Source organism: Sinohyriopsis cumingii, chromosome 9, assembly GCF_028554795.1.
Source record: "Sinohyriopsis cumingii isolate HCF-2022 chromosome 9, ASM2855479v2, whole genome shotgun sequence".
Taxonomy (NCBI): Eukaryota; Metazoa; Mollusca; class Bivalvia; order Unionida; family Unionidae; genus Sinohyriopsis; species Sinohyriopsis cumingii.
In genome coordinates, this window is record NC_142969.1 from 17,071,134 (window position 1) to 17,085,645 (window position 14,512).

General features: G+C 33.7%; 1 protein-coding gene across 1 annotated transcript in view; it reads left to right on the forward strand.

Annotated features, from left to right (window-relative positions):
- The window catches only part of LOC149791322 (uncharacterized), a 58,722-nt gene extending 45,122 nt beyond the window's left edge, over positions 1–13,600 (forward strand). Inside the window, exons 7-9 of the mRNA XM_089971335.1 lie at positions 1,050–1,163; positions 4,521–4,629; positions 6,019–13,600. Coding sequence (XP_089827461.1) covers positions 1,050–1,163; positions 4,521–4,629; positions 6,019–6,265 — 470 coding nt within the window. The 3' untranslated portion in view covers positions 6,266–13,600. The remainder of the gene's footprint in view (positions 1–1,049; positions 1,164–4,520; positions 4,630–6,018) is intronic.
- Positions 13,601–14,512: the final 912 nt, after the last annotated feature.

Genomic DNA, 14,512 nt, shown 5'->3' on the forward strand with positions numbered 1-14,512 from the left:
CCAACGGCTTTTAACGGCTAGTAAGGAACGATCATTTCGAAAGGCAAACCTTATATAATGTGTTAATATTTGTTGGGTCATATTAATGGTAACAAGTCAGAAACCTGACCCTTTCGAAGAAAATGTAAGGCACGTGCAAAACAGAAATGTATTAAGATTGTCACAATTCTGTAATATATAATATATAAATCTTTTCATATTGAAATTGATATCGAAAATAAATATTAAAAAACGGAAGAAATCAATGATGAAAGTTCAGAACTACTGATAATTTATATACATATTACAAGTAATTCACAGATATTGATTTTGTTTAAGGAACGTGCTGATACGTGCGTATGTATGCATGTATGTATGTATGTATGCATGTATGTTGGTATTGAGACAAATAATTAGGTATATATATATATATATATATATATAAGCGCGTGCTGGTATCTTTTCACAATGATGCCTATACGGTGGAAAATATAGTTGGATGCCTGGAAAATGAAGTAATGAATTTTTTAAAAGATTTTCGAAAGTTGAACCGTAACAAAATGTGTACAACAAGCATGCTGTTAGGAAATGTATACAAATTGTTACATTTCTGTGAAATGTATATCCCAAACAAATTCTTGAAACACATATTTCCGAGGCAATTTCATACATTCACAAACTAGCTGCATTATTTTATTTTGCACACATCTGCATAGGATGTCTTGAAACACACCTTCATACATGAACTAATTCAGCACGAATTACGTAATTTACTTGAATAATAATATATAGCCTCGATTATTTAACCCCGAAAATCATACATGTTAGGAGAGAGTCTTCATCCTGTTTGCATATGTATCCAGATGAAATGAATTTCTTGTGTTTCATTAGGAAGATGCAGATCGAACCGTAATCGAACTAATTTAAGAAGTTTTCAATATCAGCAATTCGTTATTTGATATCAGAATTTATTAGTTAAACGCCTTATTCAGATGAGTCATGATAAAGAGTCATTATACTAACATTCTACTCTTTGAAATTTTAAATTTTGTGAAACCATTACATTTCAGATGTCAATGAATGCTTGAGTTCTCCGTGCGAACATGATGTCAACTGTACCAACACCAATGGTTCTTACTTTTGCAAGTATCCAGTCGGTTGGCATGACACTAGCTGTTCAACAGGTAACCGTTATTTAACTTCCTGATATCTTAATCGTTGAAATTAATACACCGTGTAAGGTTAAGATTTACTTCCCAGAGAAGTTATAGTTCTTTTTAAGGATTCATTTTCAGATGGCAAGAATGTTTTTTCAAGTGGTATGAAAAATTGGCAGACTTACGATGGGGAACTGTTTGATATAAAATAAAATAAGATGCTCGAAAAATGCAATATTGAGCTGAACAAGCGATTTTTGTAAGACAAACCATTCGAACAAATTCTAAACTTCGAACTTGACAACATAAATTATAAAGAGTATTCTTTAAAATGTAAACATAATATAATTGCATGAAATACATGCATCTCTATGACAACTGTTCCTTACTTCGTTTTCTATATTCATTGAACTATATATGAAACTATGTTTGGAAACAGATATCATAAACGTATATTTTAATGAAGATAGATTGTTTGATAGAATTGTTCTTCGTATTTGCATCTACAGGTGGCATCATGGTGCAAACACTTACTAGAAAACTTTAAGTATGGATAGCAAATAGCCTTTATAAAATTAATCTGATCCAAACAAACGTATGCCCTAGGTACACACAAAAAGTGCCACATGTCTGTACAATGAATACAAAATAGATTAAGGGTGAAATATTCCTTGACAGAAAAATCACTGAAAACTGACACAGTGTATTTAATACGTTTTCAAATAAGGCTACGCACAATCCGAGTACAGCCTTTCAGAAAACCCTAATTTTCTCACTAAATTCCCAGGACATTCCAAAGATATAAATGGACTATCTTTTATCATGTCATATGCTCGAGAAAGACTCATTAATTTTTAGTGTCATTAAACGTTCAATCATCATAATACGATACGATTTTGTTTGAAAGTTAATAATTGTGGAAGCCTTAATTTGAGACGTGGTTGATTGCTTCAGTCGGCTGTGCAAACATGGCGCACCTATGTTAATACCAAATGGTACTTACGCCTGATATTGTCCAATATACTGGCAACGGAAGAACTGTTCAGCACGTGATAGTTTTAAAAATGTTCATATCTACGTTTATGCAAATACATACTTTGCATGATATCAAGGTGTACTTTTCAAGGACGTACTATTCACTCTGAATTTGGTTTACTGAAGATGTAAGTTCCAGGGACGTTCTGTTTGTCCTCGATATTTCCTTATTGTACTTTCCAAAATGTATTACATTATATATATATATATATATATATATATATATATATATATATATATATATATATATATATATATATATATATATAAAGACGGGCTGGTTATTAGTTAGGTAACACCTACTTCATGCACGTCAACAAAAAAGAGTCTACATCATGACAGCCAAAGGTAGATGCTCGGGAAATGCAACATAAACAACTCGCAAACAATTTGCAAACGAATCTTTCTTTAAATTTGTATCCATACAGCAAGACAAAATTAAACATCTAGCATTAAACTGTTAATCTAATTGAAATTTTTTAACATTTTGCAGATAATATAAACATCTGTTTATAATTAGGGAAATAATACATATATAGCATTTGTTGAGCAGATTATCTGTGGTGACAAAATCATCGGCAACAAATGAGATCATATGTATTAGGGCATTTCAAGTATAAACAGCAAATATAGTCTGTGTCGATGCAGGTTTGGTAATACAGGTGCATGCATTGCAGTGTTAAGTACATCCAGATACAATTAAGGCAATGTAGCATCAGTTATATAATTCATGGGTATAGCTGTTTATTACACACCAGTCTTATAAGCTAATATTGTGTTCAGTATCTACCTCCGTACGGCACATTCCGTATCACACACTTAAAATATATGCATCTTGAACACATCCTGGAAGTACAAAATATTAAGCAATATTCCACTGTAAAATATCCAGAGTGATGTATTACTTGCATTTTAAATTATTCAAAATTACCAACACATATAATTGTATTAATACAGATATATCATGGTGAAAATGGAGGCTTTTACCTTCTGCAAAGTTACATAAAACATGAGAGACAGACTGTGGACAGACACCTTGCTGCTGAAATATTGTATTGATTTTATTTAACTCAAGACGCTGGAAGAGAGACTAAGAGATTCTGTCAAAATCCAAGGCATGGTTAGAAATGGCCCACTACTGGAGACAACTGTATCGTGTATATTTGATTCGCATATGTCCCATACAACGTTTTTCAAACCCTCAGATCTAAAGAGTACTTCCCTATCTGTTAGGCAGACAGACTGGTGAAGAATATACATATATATATATATATATATATATATATATATATATATATATATATATATATATATATATATATATATATATATATATGTGTGTGTGTGTGTGTGTGTGTGTGTGTGTGTGAAAATATAGGGATATGTACAAAACCACATATGCATTTTGTTGTGAGCCCGGGTAACGATCTTGTTTGATACGGCTTTGCCATTCCTAACTAGTATCAAACTCGTTCTCTCCGCCCTATCAGAACAAAACAAATAAGTAGTGTTATAAATATATATGTAGCATGTCTTCTGACAATTGATTAATGCAGCTTGGAAAGACGGAGTAGTTTTGCTTATATAGCTTGATATATAGAAACATGTGAACTCAAAATCAAACCAAACCAAAACCAACAAGGCAAGAAGTAAGTAATTCCCTTAACCAATTTCAAACAACTTTGGTTCTGAAATGCCTAACATCTCGCCTATTAACAATATACTTTTCTCCTTCCGCTGTCCAGGTCTCCAAAATGGAATTTCTTAAAAATCAGTTTTCATTTTTTGGTGATATAAGTCGTACTTTTGCGTACCCAACTGACGAATTATGTGTCTTTCTTCAACGAAGTTAAGAAAACAATGTTCGATATATTCTTCCATATGTGTGTTATGAATGTGCTGATGTTTCCTTCTTTGACATATGTGTTTGAACATTTTACAGGGGAATGGGAAGATTTATATATATCTGTAACACAGCTCGTTCGATCAGTTTAAAACTTCTCTTGATATTACTCACTATACCTTTCTGAGCAAATGATTGACTTAAGGCGACATAAAGCAAACATAAAAATGTGTGAAATATATTTTATCGCACTTACCTCTGTGTATAATTGTGTAAGTTAGTGTTTGTGTGTGATTCACGATAAATACAACACAAGGCGAACAATATATGAAAAAATACCTCCTGTTCATCGTCATTTTGTTCTTTTTGGTCCCAAAGGATATGCAACTGGTTTTAATATCGCATGTCTGGTGATTTTATTTTTAACCATTTTATATATAACTATGTCTTTTGATAGGCTGTGACAATATCAACTTTAATAATCCAATAGATGTTCTCTTTGTCAGGATCGAAAAAAGAACTTATCATTCTCCGTGCAGCTGTCGGCTCTCTTGCAGGCCTTTTTGTCATCAGTATACTTCTGAGTGTCTGTATTTGTGTCCAAAAGAACCGAAGGTATGAGTTAATGAAAACGTTAGTGTACTCACTGTGCACACCCAGTATGATGGATATTTGTACTTAAGATCGACGACGATGAACTGTCCGTGAAACTTGCTTGGTATATTTGTTAGAGCCTGGTAAACGTGAATAGTATGCGTGTATCTTTCTAGATAGCTTTGATGGAGCTGTCTCCTTCACAATGCCTACAGTATATTTACTATGTGAATTAATTCAAAATGACCAATATGATGGAACATGAAAATAAATATATTTTGTTGTCCCATACGACAAAGTGTTACATGCCCATTTAATATTCGCCAGTGATTTATACAGATTTTCCATCCGTATTTATGAATCAAATAATGCAGATTAAAATTACATTGGTGTCTTTAGCGGGTAGACATTCATGTGCAGTGGATGAAACTTGTATTAGTTAATTAAGATCAGCCACGTATTCGTGCATGTGACTTCTGTCCTTAACCGTTATCCCGGACGGTCCAATAGGTTTAAGTCAAGTCGTGTATGAAGGGTATTTAATGTTACAGATGTACTGATATTTTCATTATTGTCATTCATTTTGTAAATGTTTAAGCAACAAAGAAAGTTGTTGTTTCTCTTAAAATATATATCAGAGCAAACATAATATAGCAGAGTCCAAACACACTTAGAAAGACACTTAGAGAGACGAATAATTGACTCTTGCTTTTTAACTGATTAATTCTGCAGTAAAAGAGCGTACACTGTCACAAAATAAAATGTTGCAGCATCTCAATTTATGCGATGAATGATAATATGTTGTTGCTTCTAAACACTGAAATTATAACGTCAATAATACCGATGATATGATTACATGCTTCCAGTGCATTATGATGCAGGTTCTCGGGAAAATATATTGCATTTGATAGAAACTGCCTGAACTACATAACTGAGAATTTAGCATGAATTTTGAAATCTATAGTTCCACAGCCATAGGTGATCATGATTTCCATCTGTAATTTGATATATTATTATACAGAGAAAAAAACATGTAATAATTCTGATTACGCCTTCTACAACATGTGTATTTCAAAGTAATGCATACAGAAGTGTATTGTGCATCATACATACATAAATAAATACATATATGAGTGTGTGTGCGTGCGTGCGTGCACACATACATACATACATACATACATACTGATAAACGTATTGTTAAGCATGAATTGTGGTATATTCTATTAACAATAAGGAAATGTATATTTCATAAACGAGAAAGGAAATAAAAAGCAAGATAGGATGAATTAAATGAAACAAATGTCATCATCGAAGAAAATGAAAAATAAAATAGCTTTAATTACTTTTTACACAACTGATTACATAATGCTCCTTACATAGATTCCAAAATCCTGCTATATTCTTTCACAGTTTGCAACGAAATAAGAAGGAAGGACAATGCGTAAATCCGATGGAAACTTACGAGAGAAAAGACGACGAGAATATGTCCAAGAAAATGAATACTGAAGGGGAATATATGTCGGATGCATTTTCTCCCACGTATATCAACATTGCATTTAATAAATCAAAGAGTGAGGAAGAGGAATACACAACACTGAATCTCTCGAAGAATAACTTTGAACATGATTACGAAAAGTTGCACCTTAGTAAGATGTAACCCAGGTCAATGCACAAGATGCATGTTTATTTAATTATTATTGCCTTGTAAATAACTCTTTTTTCAGTTTATTTCCTTACATTATTCTGATAATCTAGTAATAATGTCGATGCTCACAAAGAACCGTCTGGAAACTGGAATTTTACCATTTTCACCATTATCTGTATTTTCCTTTACCTTTATTACTTTTGCATACTTATTCATAGACAATCATGTATAGTTCTGTCACTAGGCAATACTGTTTGGGAGGGGTATACAAATTACTTTAACTTTTGCAACTGCGAAAAACGCATTGTATATATTTCCTGAGAGTGGTCACATTTGTATTCTAGGTAGAATACGGTATTTTTATAATCTGGCGCAGCAAGAGATGGGTTCACATGTGAAAATGGAAATTAGACATTTAGCGTCATCATGATTTTGCGCAATCACTATAGACATCCTAAAACCTTATCCTGCATATATTCATGTAATCGCCCGATTTATTTATGATACTAGTTTGAATGCAAAGAAACCGAACTGTGATAAAATTGTATGTTGACAAAGGTACGCAGGTAAGTGTATAATGCTCTTGTAAGCGACTTTCCTCTTTCAGTTAACTGTATATCATTTCCAATGATAGCGTTTACAGCGATGATAGATGTTAATACCACTAGATAACTGTATATTGCATGTACATCACGCCAGTCTGAACAAAAGCAATATGAATAATTATACAAATACAAACGTAAGATGGCATGTGAAATAGTTTGTGTTAAATGAAACATAAAAATATGATCTTAAAATAAGTATAAAATTGAACACTGATTATAAACAAAATAGTTGCAATTACAGAAATTGGTAAATGTAGCGAACATTTCCATTGGTGAAAACATAACCATTTGATGAGGAAAAGCTGTGTTTATTTCTGTACAAACTTTACGTAGAACTACTTTATACCAAATTCTAAAAATAGGGTCACGTGCAAAGAAACTAATGGAAGCGCAGACACGGATGGCATAAACTCTACATGCCTTTCAAATCAAGTACAAATGTAGGTGGGTTTATCTAGTAATCTGAAAATTGAATATATTGATAACATTTAACATATGTGTATTTGTTTATGAAAATATTCATTTGTTGACCAGATTTGATATATGTCTGAATGAAAAAAATGTTGTCTAGATCTTGAGATTTCAATGAGGCTGATTACAAATGAAATTAAAACTTTAGATAAATGGATATAGGTGTTTGTAAGACGGGAGTTCAAATATCTACATTATAACAATTGGACCCTACAGTTCTTCAATGTAAGACGCCAACCATGGAACTGGGAGTTATGTATGTGTCCGAGATAGATTCCGTCCAAATCCCATCGTAACTGTCAGTGTTGATGTTTTAATTCTTTAGATTCTTTTCGACCACGATTATTATTTAATAATAGTCTTTGTTCCATTTGTAAATAGTCACTGTATGTGGCCTAGCCTGTTAATGAACACCAAAATATATTTTAAGAAACGAGAATTGGTTACTTACATCTATAGACCATATTGAATCGACCAAGTTACACTGAAGTCGTCTATGAGAGAATTAAATTCCAATAGCTTTTTGTAAGTCCAAGAAAAGAACATGTTATTCGCTTTGAATATATTGAATGTCTACTAAGAACACTTGCTCTTTTAGATGAAATATTAAGAACATGCTGTGGAATGTTCAACTGAAAACCTTTTATCGTCTACAATTGGTGTAATTGCTTCTTTAATGTTGAGTCGGTATTACGTTAACGATAAAGAATTCCCTGTTCATTAAATCTTATATAAACAGCATCGATATGGCTGAATGGTCAAATGACCAAAGTGAAATCCATACTGAAAAAAGTACGCAAAGTATTAAACTGCAACATTAATTTTGATTTGTTTAATTACTGTTACCCTTATTTCCCCATGAAGAAATATTGGAGTAGGCCGTACATGTTCAGGATACATAAAACACGAATATTATAAAAAAAAGCGTTTTATTCTTGTTGTAGTAACTTCCTTTGCTCAAAAGATATAACAAACATGTCAACTTAACAAGATATGTTTTCTTTGCAATGAGATAGCTGTTATTGTTTACAGATTTCGTCAATGAACTACGTTATAAAAGAATTCAAAACTGAATCACTTCAATTTGATAAACGCTTATAGCAAATATTTCTTCTAGGTAAAGAATGATGCTTACTTGTATTCACTATCAATGAAGAATCTGAACAACAGTTTTTGTTGTTGTTGCAATATATAAAGTCTAGTGTCTTCAGCGAATAGCAGACAAAGCGATCAAGTGCGTTGTAGACTTGTGTATTGCTAATTGTTGTGAAATGTGGGTGTGCATATTAATGGAAAGGTCTGACATTAAAATGCTGCCCAAGCTAAAACATAACTAGCTGTTTGAAACATCTGGTTCAGAATTCGTCAGTTTTATTCACCGAGTTTATGGTATCAGGGTCTTTTAATGTTTGGAATTGCACCGAAAACACTCTTACCGTTTCCATAAATCACAACGCAAGCTTTAGTTTGAGTTCATCTGTTTCCTCGGATATTTTCAATGATCGTCAAAGACTATTTCCACTCATTTCATGAGTAAGTAAGATAAAGGCATGGCTATTTAAATTTAATTTAGATAAAGTGCAGAGTACAAATATAGAACAATGAGTTGACCCAGCCGTGTTGCACATACTCTGAGTTTGCTAATTTCCAGTAGTAAGTACACGTTGAACAAAACTATGCTGTGATATACACACACACTAGCATACTCCGTACAGCAGCTATAGCTTTGAAAGGCTGTGAAACGGAGCCAAGACGGAAATCCTTCCCCAGATATGTCATACAGTAGTAAAAGCTCACACATGATTGATATCACAAAAACAATATGACTGATGCTGCATTTTGGTTTTGACCACTTTGGTGACTTTTTATTAAAGGTAAACAATATATTATGCTTTTGTAGAATAACATAACTCTCTGGACAACGTCTGTCGAGTAAAGGGTGCTAACTAATGGAAAAATGAAACATAAAGTATTATAAATACATTTTACAGGATACAACAGCAAATAGAGAAATACAGGAGAACAAAATATTCTTGAAATTCTGTCACCCCAAAATAAAATGGATACATGGGTGAAAAAAAATCACATGCATGAAACAGAAATTGTTAGAGTTGATAAGGTTGTTGCATACGTGCATTGTATATGGCTCTCTCTCTCTTTCTCTCGCTTGTTGAGTTTGAAATGTTAAAACCTTAAAGCGAATTGATATATGAATCAAAATATCATTCTGATGTGCATTAATCTGCATTATTGCTTCTGCTTCTCGTGTTTTAAGAAAGACAACAAAAGCAGTGCAAACGTGGCAGAATATTTTGCCTATAATGATCTGAAATTGTATGTAACAAGGAAATTGAAAGCTTGTATCCAGTACATCATTATCGATCGGCAAACGAGCACTTGCTTTTGTGGTTAATGTTTTGAATTAGGTTTTAAATAAGTAGAAAGGACGAAGCGTCCACAGTTTGATTGTACTGTTCTCATAGAGAACGGTCTGATGGCAACGAGCATGGCAATATTGTGTACAAGTGCCCGCACAGGATCCCACGGTGTAAGATGCATATGTGTACGCGTCCAATGAGACGAGGACACTCTAACGAAAGGCAAGAGCACTGAGATTGTATTAAACACGTTAACAGGGTATTATGGGTCCTTATTTTTTTAACGTCTTTTTAATCTCATACGCTGTTCCTTTTTGGTATGCTAGTTGACAAGTGGATGATCCACCAAAGTAAAAACCTGTCTTGCAAAAAGGTCTACACAAGCAAAGTTAACACTGCTTATGATGGATTGTGATGTTGAATTGTGATGATGATGATTTCACTTCGAGGCAAATATGTTTGCATGAGTGCATCACATTGTTTTACCTTGTCCGTAGTACGCTAACCAGCATTCGTACGGAATCCAATTCGTATTCGATAAATATCATGGTTGTTCATGGGGAAAATGTTGTGTCCTGTATAAAATTTCCTTCAAAATGTTTGTATTTCTGGTAATTGTCTGTTTACTGTTCATTGCCTAGAAATGCTAAAGGTCTCAAACATATGGAATCTAGAATCATAACCCATCTGTAAGCATTAATCAAAATAATACATCTTTCGCAATATTAAACAGTGGACCTTATGACAGTGTTTAATGACAGGTGCCTTATGTTGGGGAAAGAAACGTACCAAACAATCGGTGTTATTACAACATGATACTAATAAACCTGCTCCAAGCGAGAATTCACTGTCCTTTCGTGAGTTTAATGGACAATGCTAATTTCAGGATTATTAATGGCTGTATCGAGATGAAACGTTACACACGGATCCAATGGTGTATTTAGCAGGATCGAGAAAATCTGTGTACGAGCCCGCCCATATGTTCGTATTATCCCTGTCTGGGATTCGATCAGGTGGCGGAAGGCATAAACAGAACTACTAGCTGACCGAACTGAATGTTAATCCCTCGTATCACCTTGGCAGTGAGCCTGTCAAAGCCGGTGCTATCAACTACTTAATAACCTGCGATCTACCTAGGAGCTTTTGCTGAAAGGTCCAAGCTGAATATTAGTGGCCCCTGTGCTGACGATAGTGTTGTCCTTTTGGCTCTCTTTAACGCATTTGGTACCTTGTACCTTGCCGATCTGACTCTGTGCACCGCCTCCTGCATTCCCGCCGCAGCTTTCGTTGAATAGGGCATTATGTAAGGAGCAGGAGATACAGCAGGACATTTGGAAGAGAGAACCCATGTTGACTAGTCTGACGTCATGTGAGACTGGTGAAACCAAATTAAATTAAATTACCAAATTAAATTATAAATACATAGCATTATATATATATATATATATATATATATATATATATATATATATATATATATATATATATATATATATATATATATATATATACATACATAGACAGAGACAGATATATGCGTGTGTGTTCTTTACGGCAATCAATGTATTGTAAAAGATACAAGCCATTTTCGATAAAATGATTTTAACAATATATGGATGAACTTTATTTGTAAAATATAAGTGACACTGATTAGTATACAAACTTTCGGAAGCTCTTCGTATCGATGCAATAATGCATATATTATTGCGCTGGTTTGGATAGGCACTGCAAACAATAAATATCTACTTTAACCATCAAAAATACACCAGACAAAATTATGTTTTAGTACGTTCACTGCTAAAGGTAATACAAAATGCTTCCACTTGACTGTAAACTAATTTCTTCTATTTACCACAAACATATAGATATCCTCTACATGGACAGGACTAAATAAATCTCAGTTTGCCATATAAAGAACTGTCTCTGTTTAACAATCCGACTTGATACAAATTCTCCGTGTACAATTTACTTCTAGCTCTTCTATTTTGGTACTGTTCACTGTGTGTAAAACATATCATATCGTATTGGGTCAATGTTTTAACATGAGAAGAACAAATCGAACGGTAGAATTAGCTCAGCAAAGCTGTGCTTCTAATATGGTAAATTCGGCGGAAAGGGTGTGTCAAGTGCTTTACAAATCACGCGGTCTGTAGTCTGTAGTACTTCACTACCATTATAGGTTTACAGGTCATGAAGGAGAAATTAGCGTATATAGTTGACTTTTGCCGCTTAAGTGCATCCTTAAACTCGAGGACTAACCCAAGTGGCACAAATTGGTGTTCGTTGTTTTAGTTTCAAGTTTTTGAAGTGGATTCTGCTTGTTGCATCTCCCTTATTTCACAGCCGTTTATATACTTTTATTCGATGTCTGATATTTTGTTCCGACCTAAGTAGAAGCGATTGCATATCCACTTGTGTCCTCCACTATACTTAGCGGTGGTATAGAAAAGAAGACAGATATCGGATGTCACATTCACTTTTCCTAGCATCAGCCTTTATTACACTGTACAAGAGATAATTTGATGTCCACTGACATTTTATTTCGAAAATATAACTTTGATTAGGGTGTCTAAATGCAGAACTGATTATTCTGTATTTAAGATATGTGGCAATACAAACGTTTGATTTATAAAGTATTGAGAACCAACATGATTTTGTTATATCATAATATGTCTTCCATACGGTAACACTTTTAGAATCACAAGTATCTTTTTGTTGTTGTTGTTGTTGCAGAGTTTAACGCCATTTTTCAGCACACGATAGGCTATACATGGCAGTCAGTATTAATGGTGGAGGAAGAACCCGGGAAAACACCGGAAAGAGCCACCGACCCTCAGTATCTTTTTGTAAATTAGTTTACCTGGTTTTATTAGAAATGACATAATATATCTGATTTCTTTGCAAACTATTGTGGCAGGAGCCTGAAGCTTAAAATGTATTCTTATAATTTTAGGCAAATTTAATAATTTTTCATTGCTATGTGAATTTATCAACATAAATCATTGAATCATTTCAATTTTACCAGTAACTAGTATCACCGGGATATTTCCTTTTTTGTATGTATCTAACAATCTTTTGATGCTGTACTTACCTAGACTACGCATAACCAATTCAAATCATGCACTGATGTCACAAGAGTTATTGCATTATGATAAGTTGATGATTATTTTCAAAAAAGTTACCTACTGCCAGCATGGATATATTAAATTTCTGGGCCTTAGTATTGTTATCATCAGGACTTCATAAGAAATTCATTTCTTTAATTTCATATTTCAAGTTATCAACTCATACTGAAACATTTGTTAACGATTGAAGTCTCCCAGTTTGCAGTTTGTGGTGAAAAGAATGTGACAAACGAAAGCATATTGATATAACTCTTGCGTGGAAAATAAAAACAAATTTGCTTATTTATGTCCGCTATTACTAAGACTATTTCATCGCATGTGTGAAGTAGAACGTGATTGCGCGCGTTCTTCAGTACATACGTGCAAAGGAAGTGGCGAAAGGAACGATGACGATATGAGGTGGGGTTATTCTGTTTCCTATCATTCAGTTTCCCAAATGCACTTGCTCAAGTGTGTCTCTCAGGATATGTGTTTGCAAGCATCTATCGACGTATTCTGAGGCAGTGATGCTATCGTTCTACTAGGAAAAGACAAACCTACTTCCTCATGCACGAATAAAACTTTTGACATCGCATTCTGACTTTCCAATGTAAGATGGGCATATCACGAATCGTCATTCTTTACATTTCTTGTGAGACTGCGATAACATTAAGTCTTCCATCCCTTTGTCAGTTCGTCAACCTGCAATTACGAACGATTATTCTAAATCTTGTCGAAGTGTAGCCAACATTATTCAAAAGGGTTCCTGAATACAAAAATATAAACATGACGCATGGAAAAAAAATTGAATATAATTTGTATCCATATCTCTGCAGAGAGGATTTATATATATATATGCTTTTTATGTTTTCACACTGTTTGTTTCTGTGTTTTTATTTATTTTGCTTTTGTTTGGTTTGTTTTGTTGTTGTGCTTTTTCTTTGTTTTTATTGTTAGTTGGTTAGGTGAGTGGGTAAAGGGTTGATCTTCATCTGTGAGAATGTAACAAACTGACTTGGGGATTCCGTTTAAGGGATTACATGCCAAACATTGAATGAACGCAACAACATTTAGGGATTCACGTTTTCAGCAGATGGAAGAATAGAAAGCAGTCGGAATAATTTAATCATCAAAAACTCTTTCTTCCTTGTATGCTGGTGTGTTGGGATTTCCTTTAGTAATGTTGTAACTATTTATATTTGTTATGTAGGATCACTATTACTACACGTTAACCACTGTCAAATAGATATAAATGCATTTAGCATTTACTGTCAGGCCATGAGACACTTTAGATCAATCAGATAGAAATGCGTTTCATAGGTGGACAAATATATTATTGCAACTGTACCTTAGACCACCGTCGATAAAAAAAAAGAAACAAGAAAACAAAGACAAAAAGGAGTGATTTGTCAAAATGCCATGTATGGAGACTGACTGAGAAGTTTTGACTGTTTTGCGTGGAAAAAACCACTCTTTATGTATCAATACAGCTGTTAAGCATGTTCTTATCTTCAGGACTACTGAAGAGAAGAGCAGGTAACTATTCGTCCTTGATCCTGTCTAGACGGAATATATTAGACATTTTGGATTACTTGCCAACATGCAATCAGGAAATAAACATATTTTATCTTCTGTAGCAGCATCATTGTTTTCCTTGTTTCTCTGAACACTTCATCTTATCATATTGAATTCGAGCTTTAT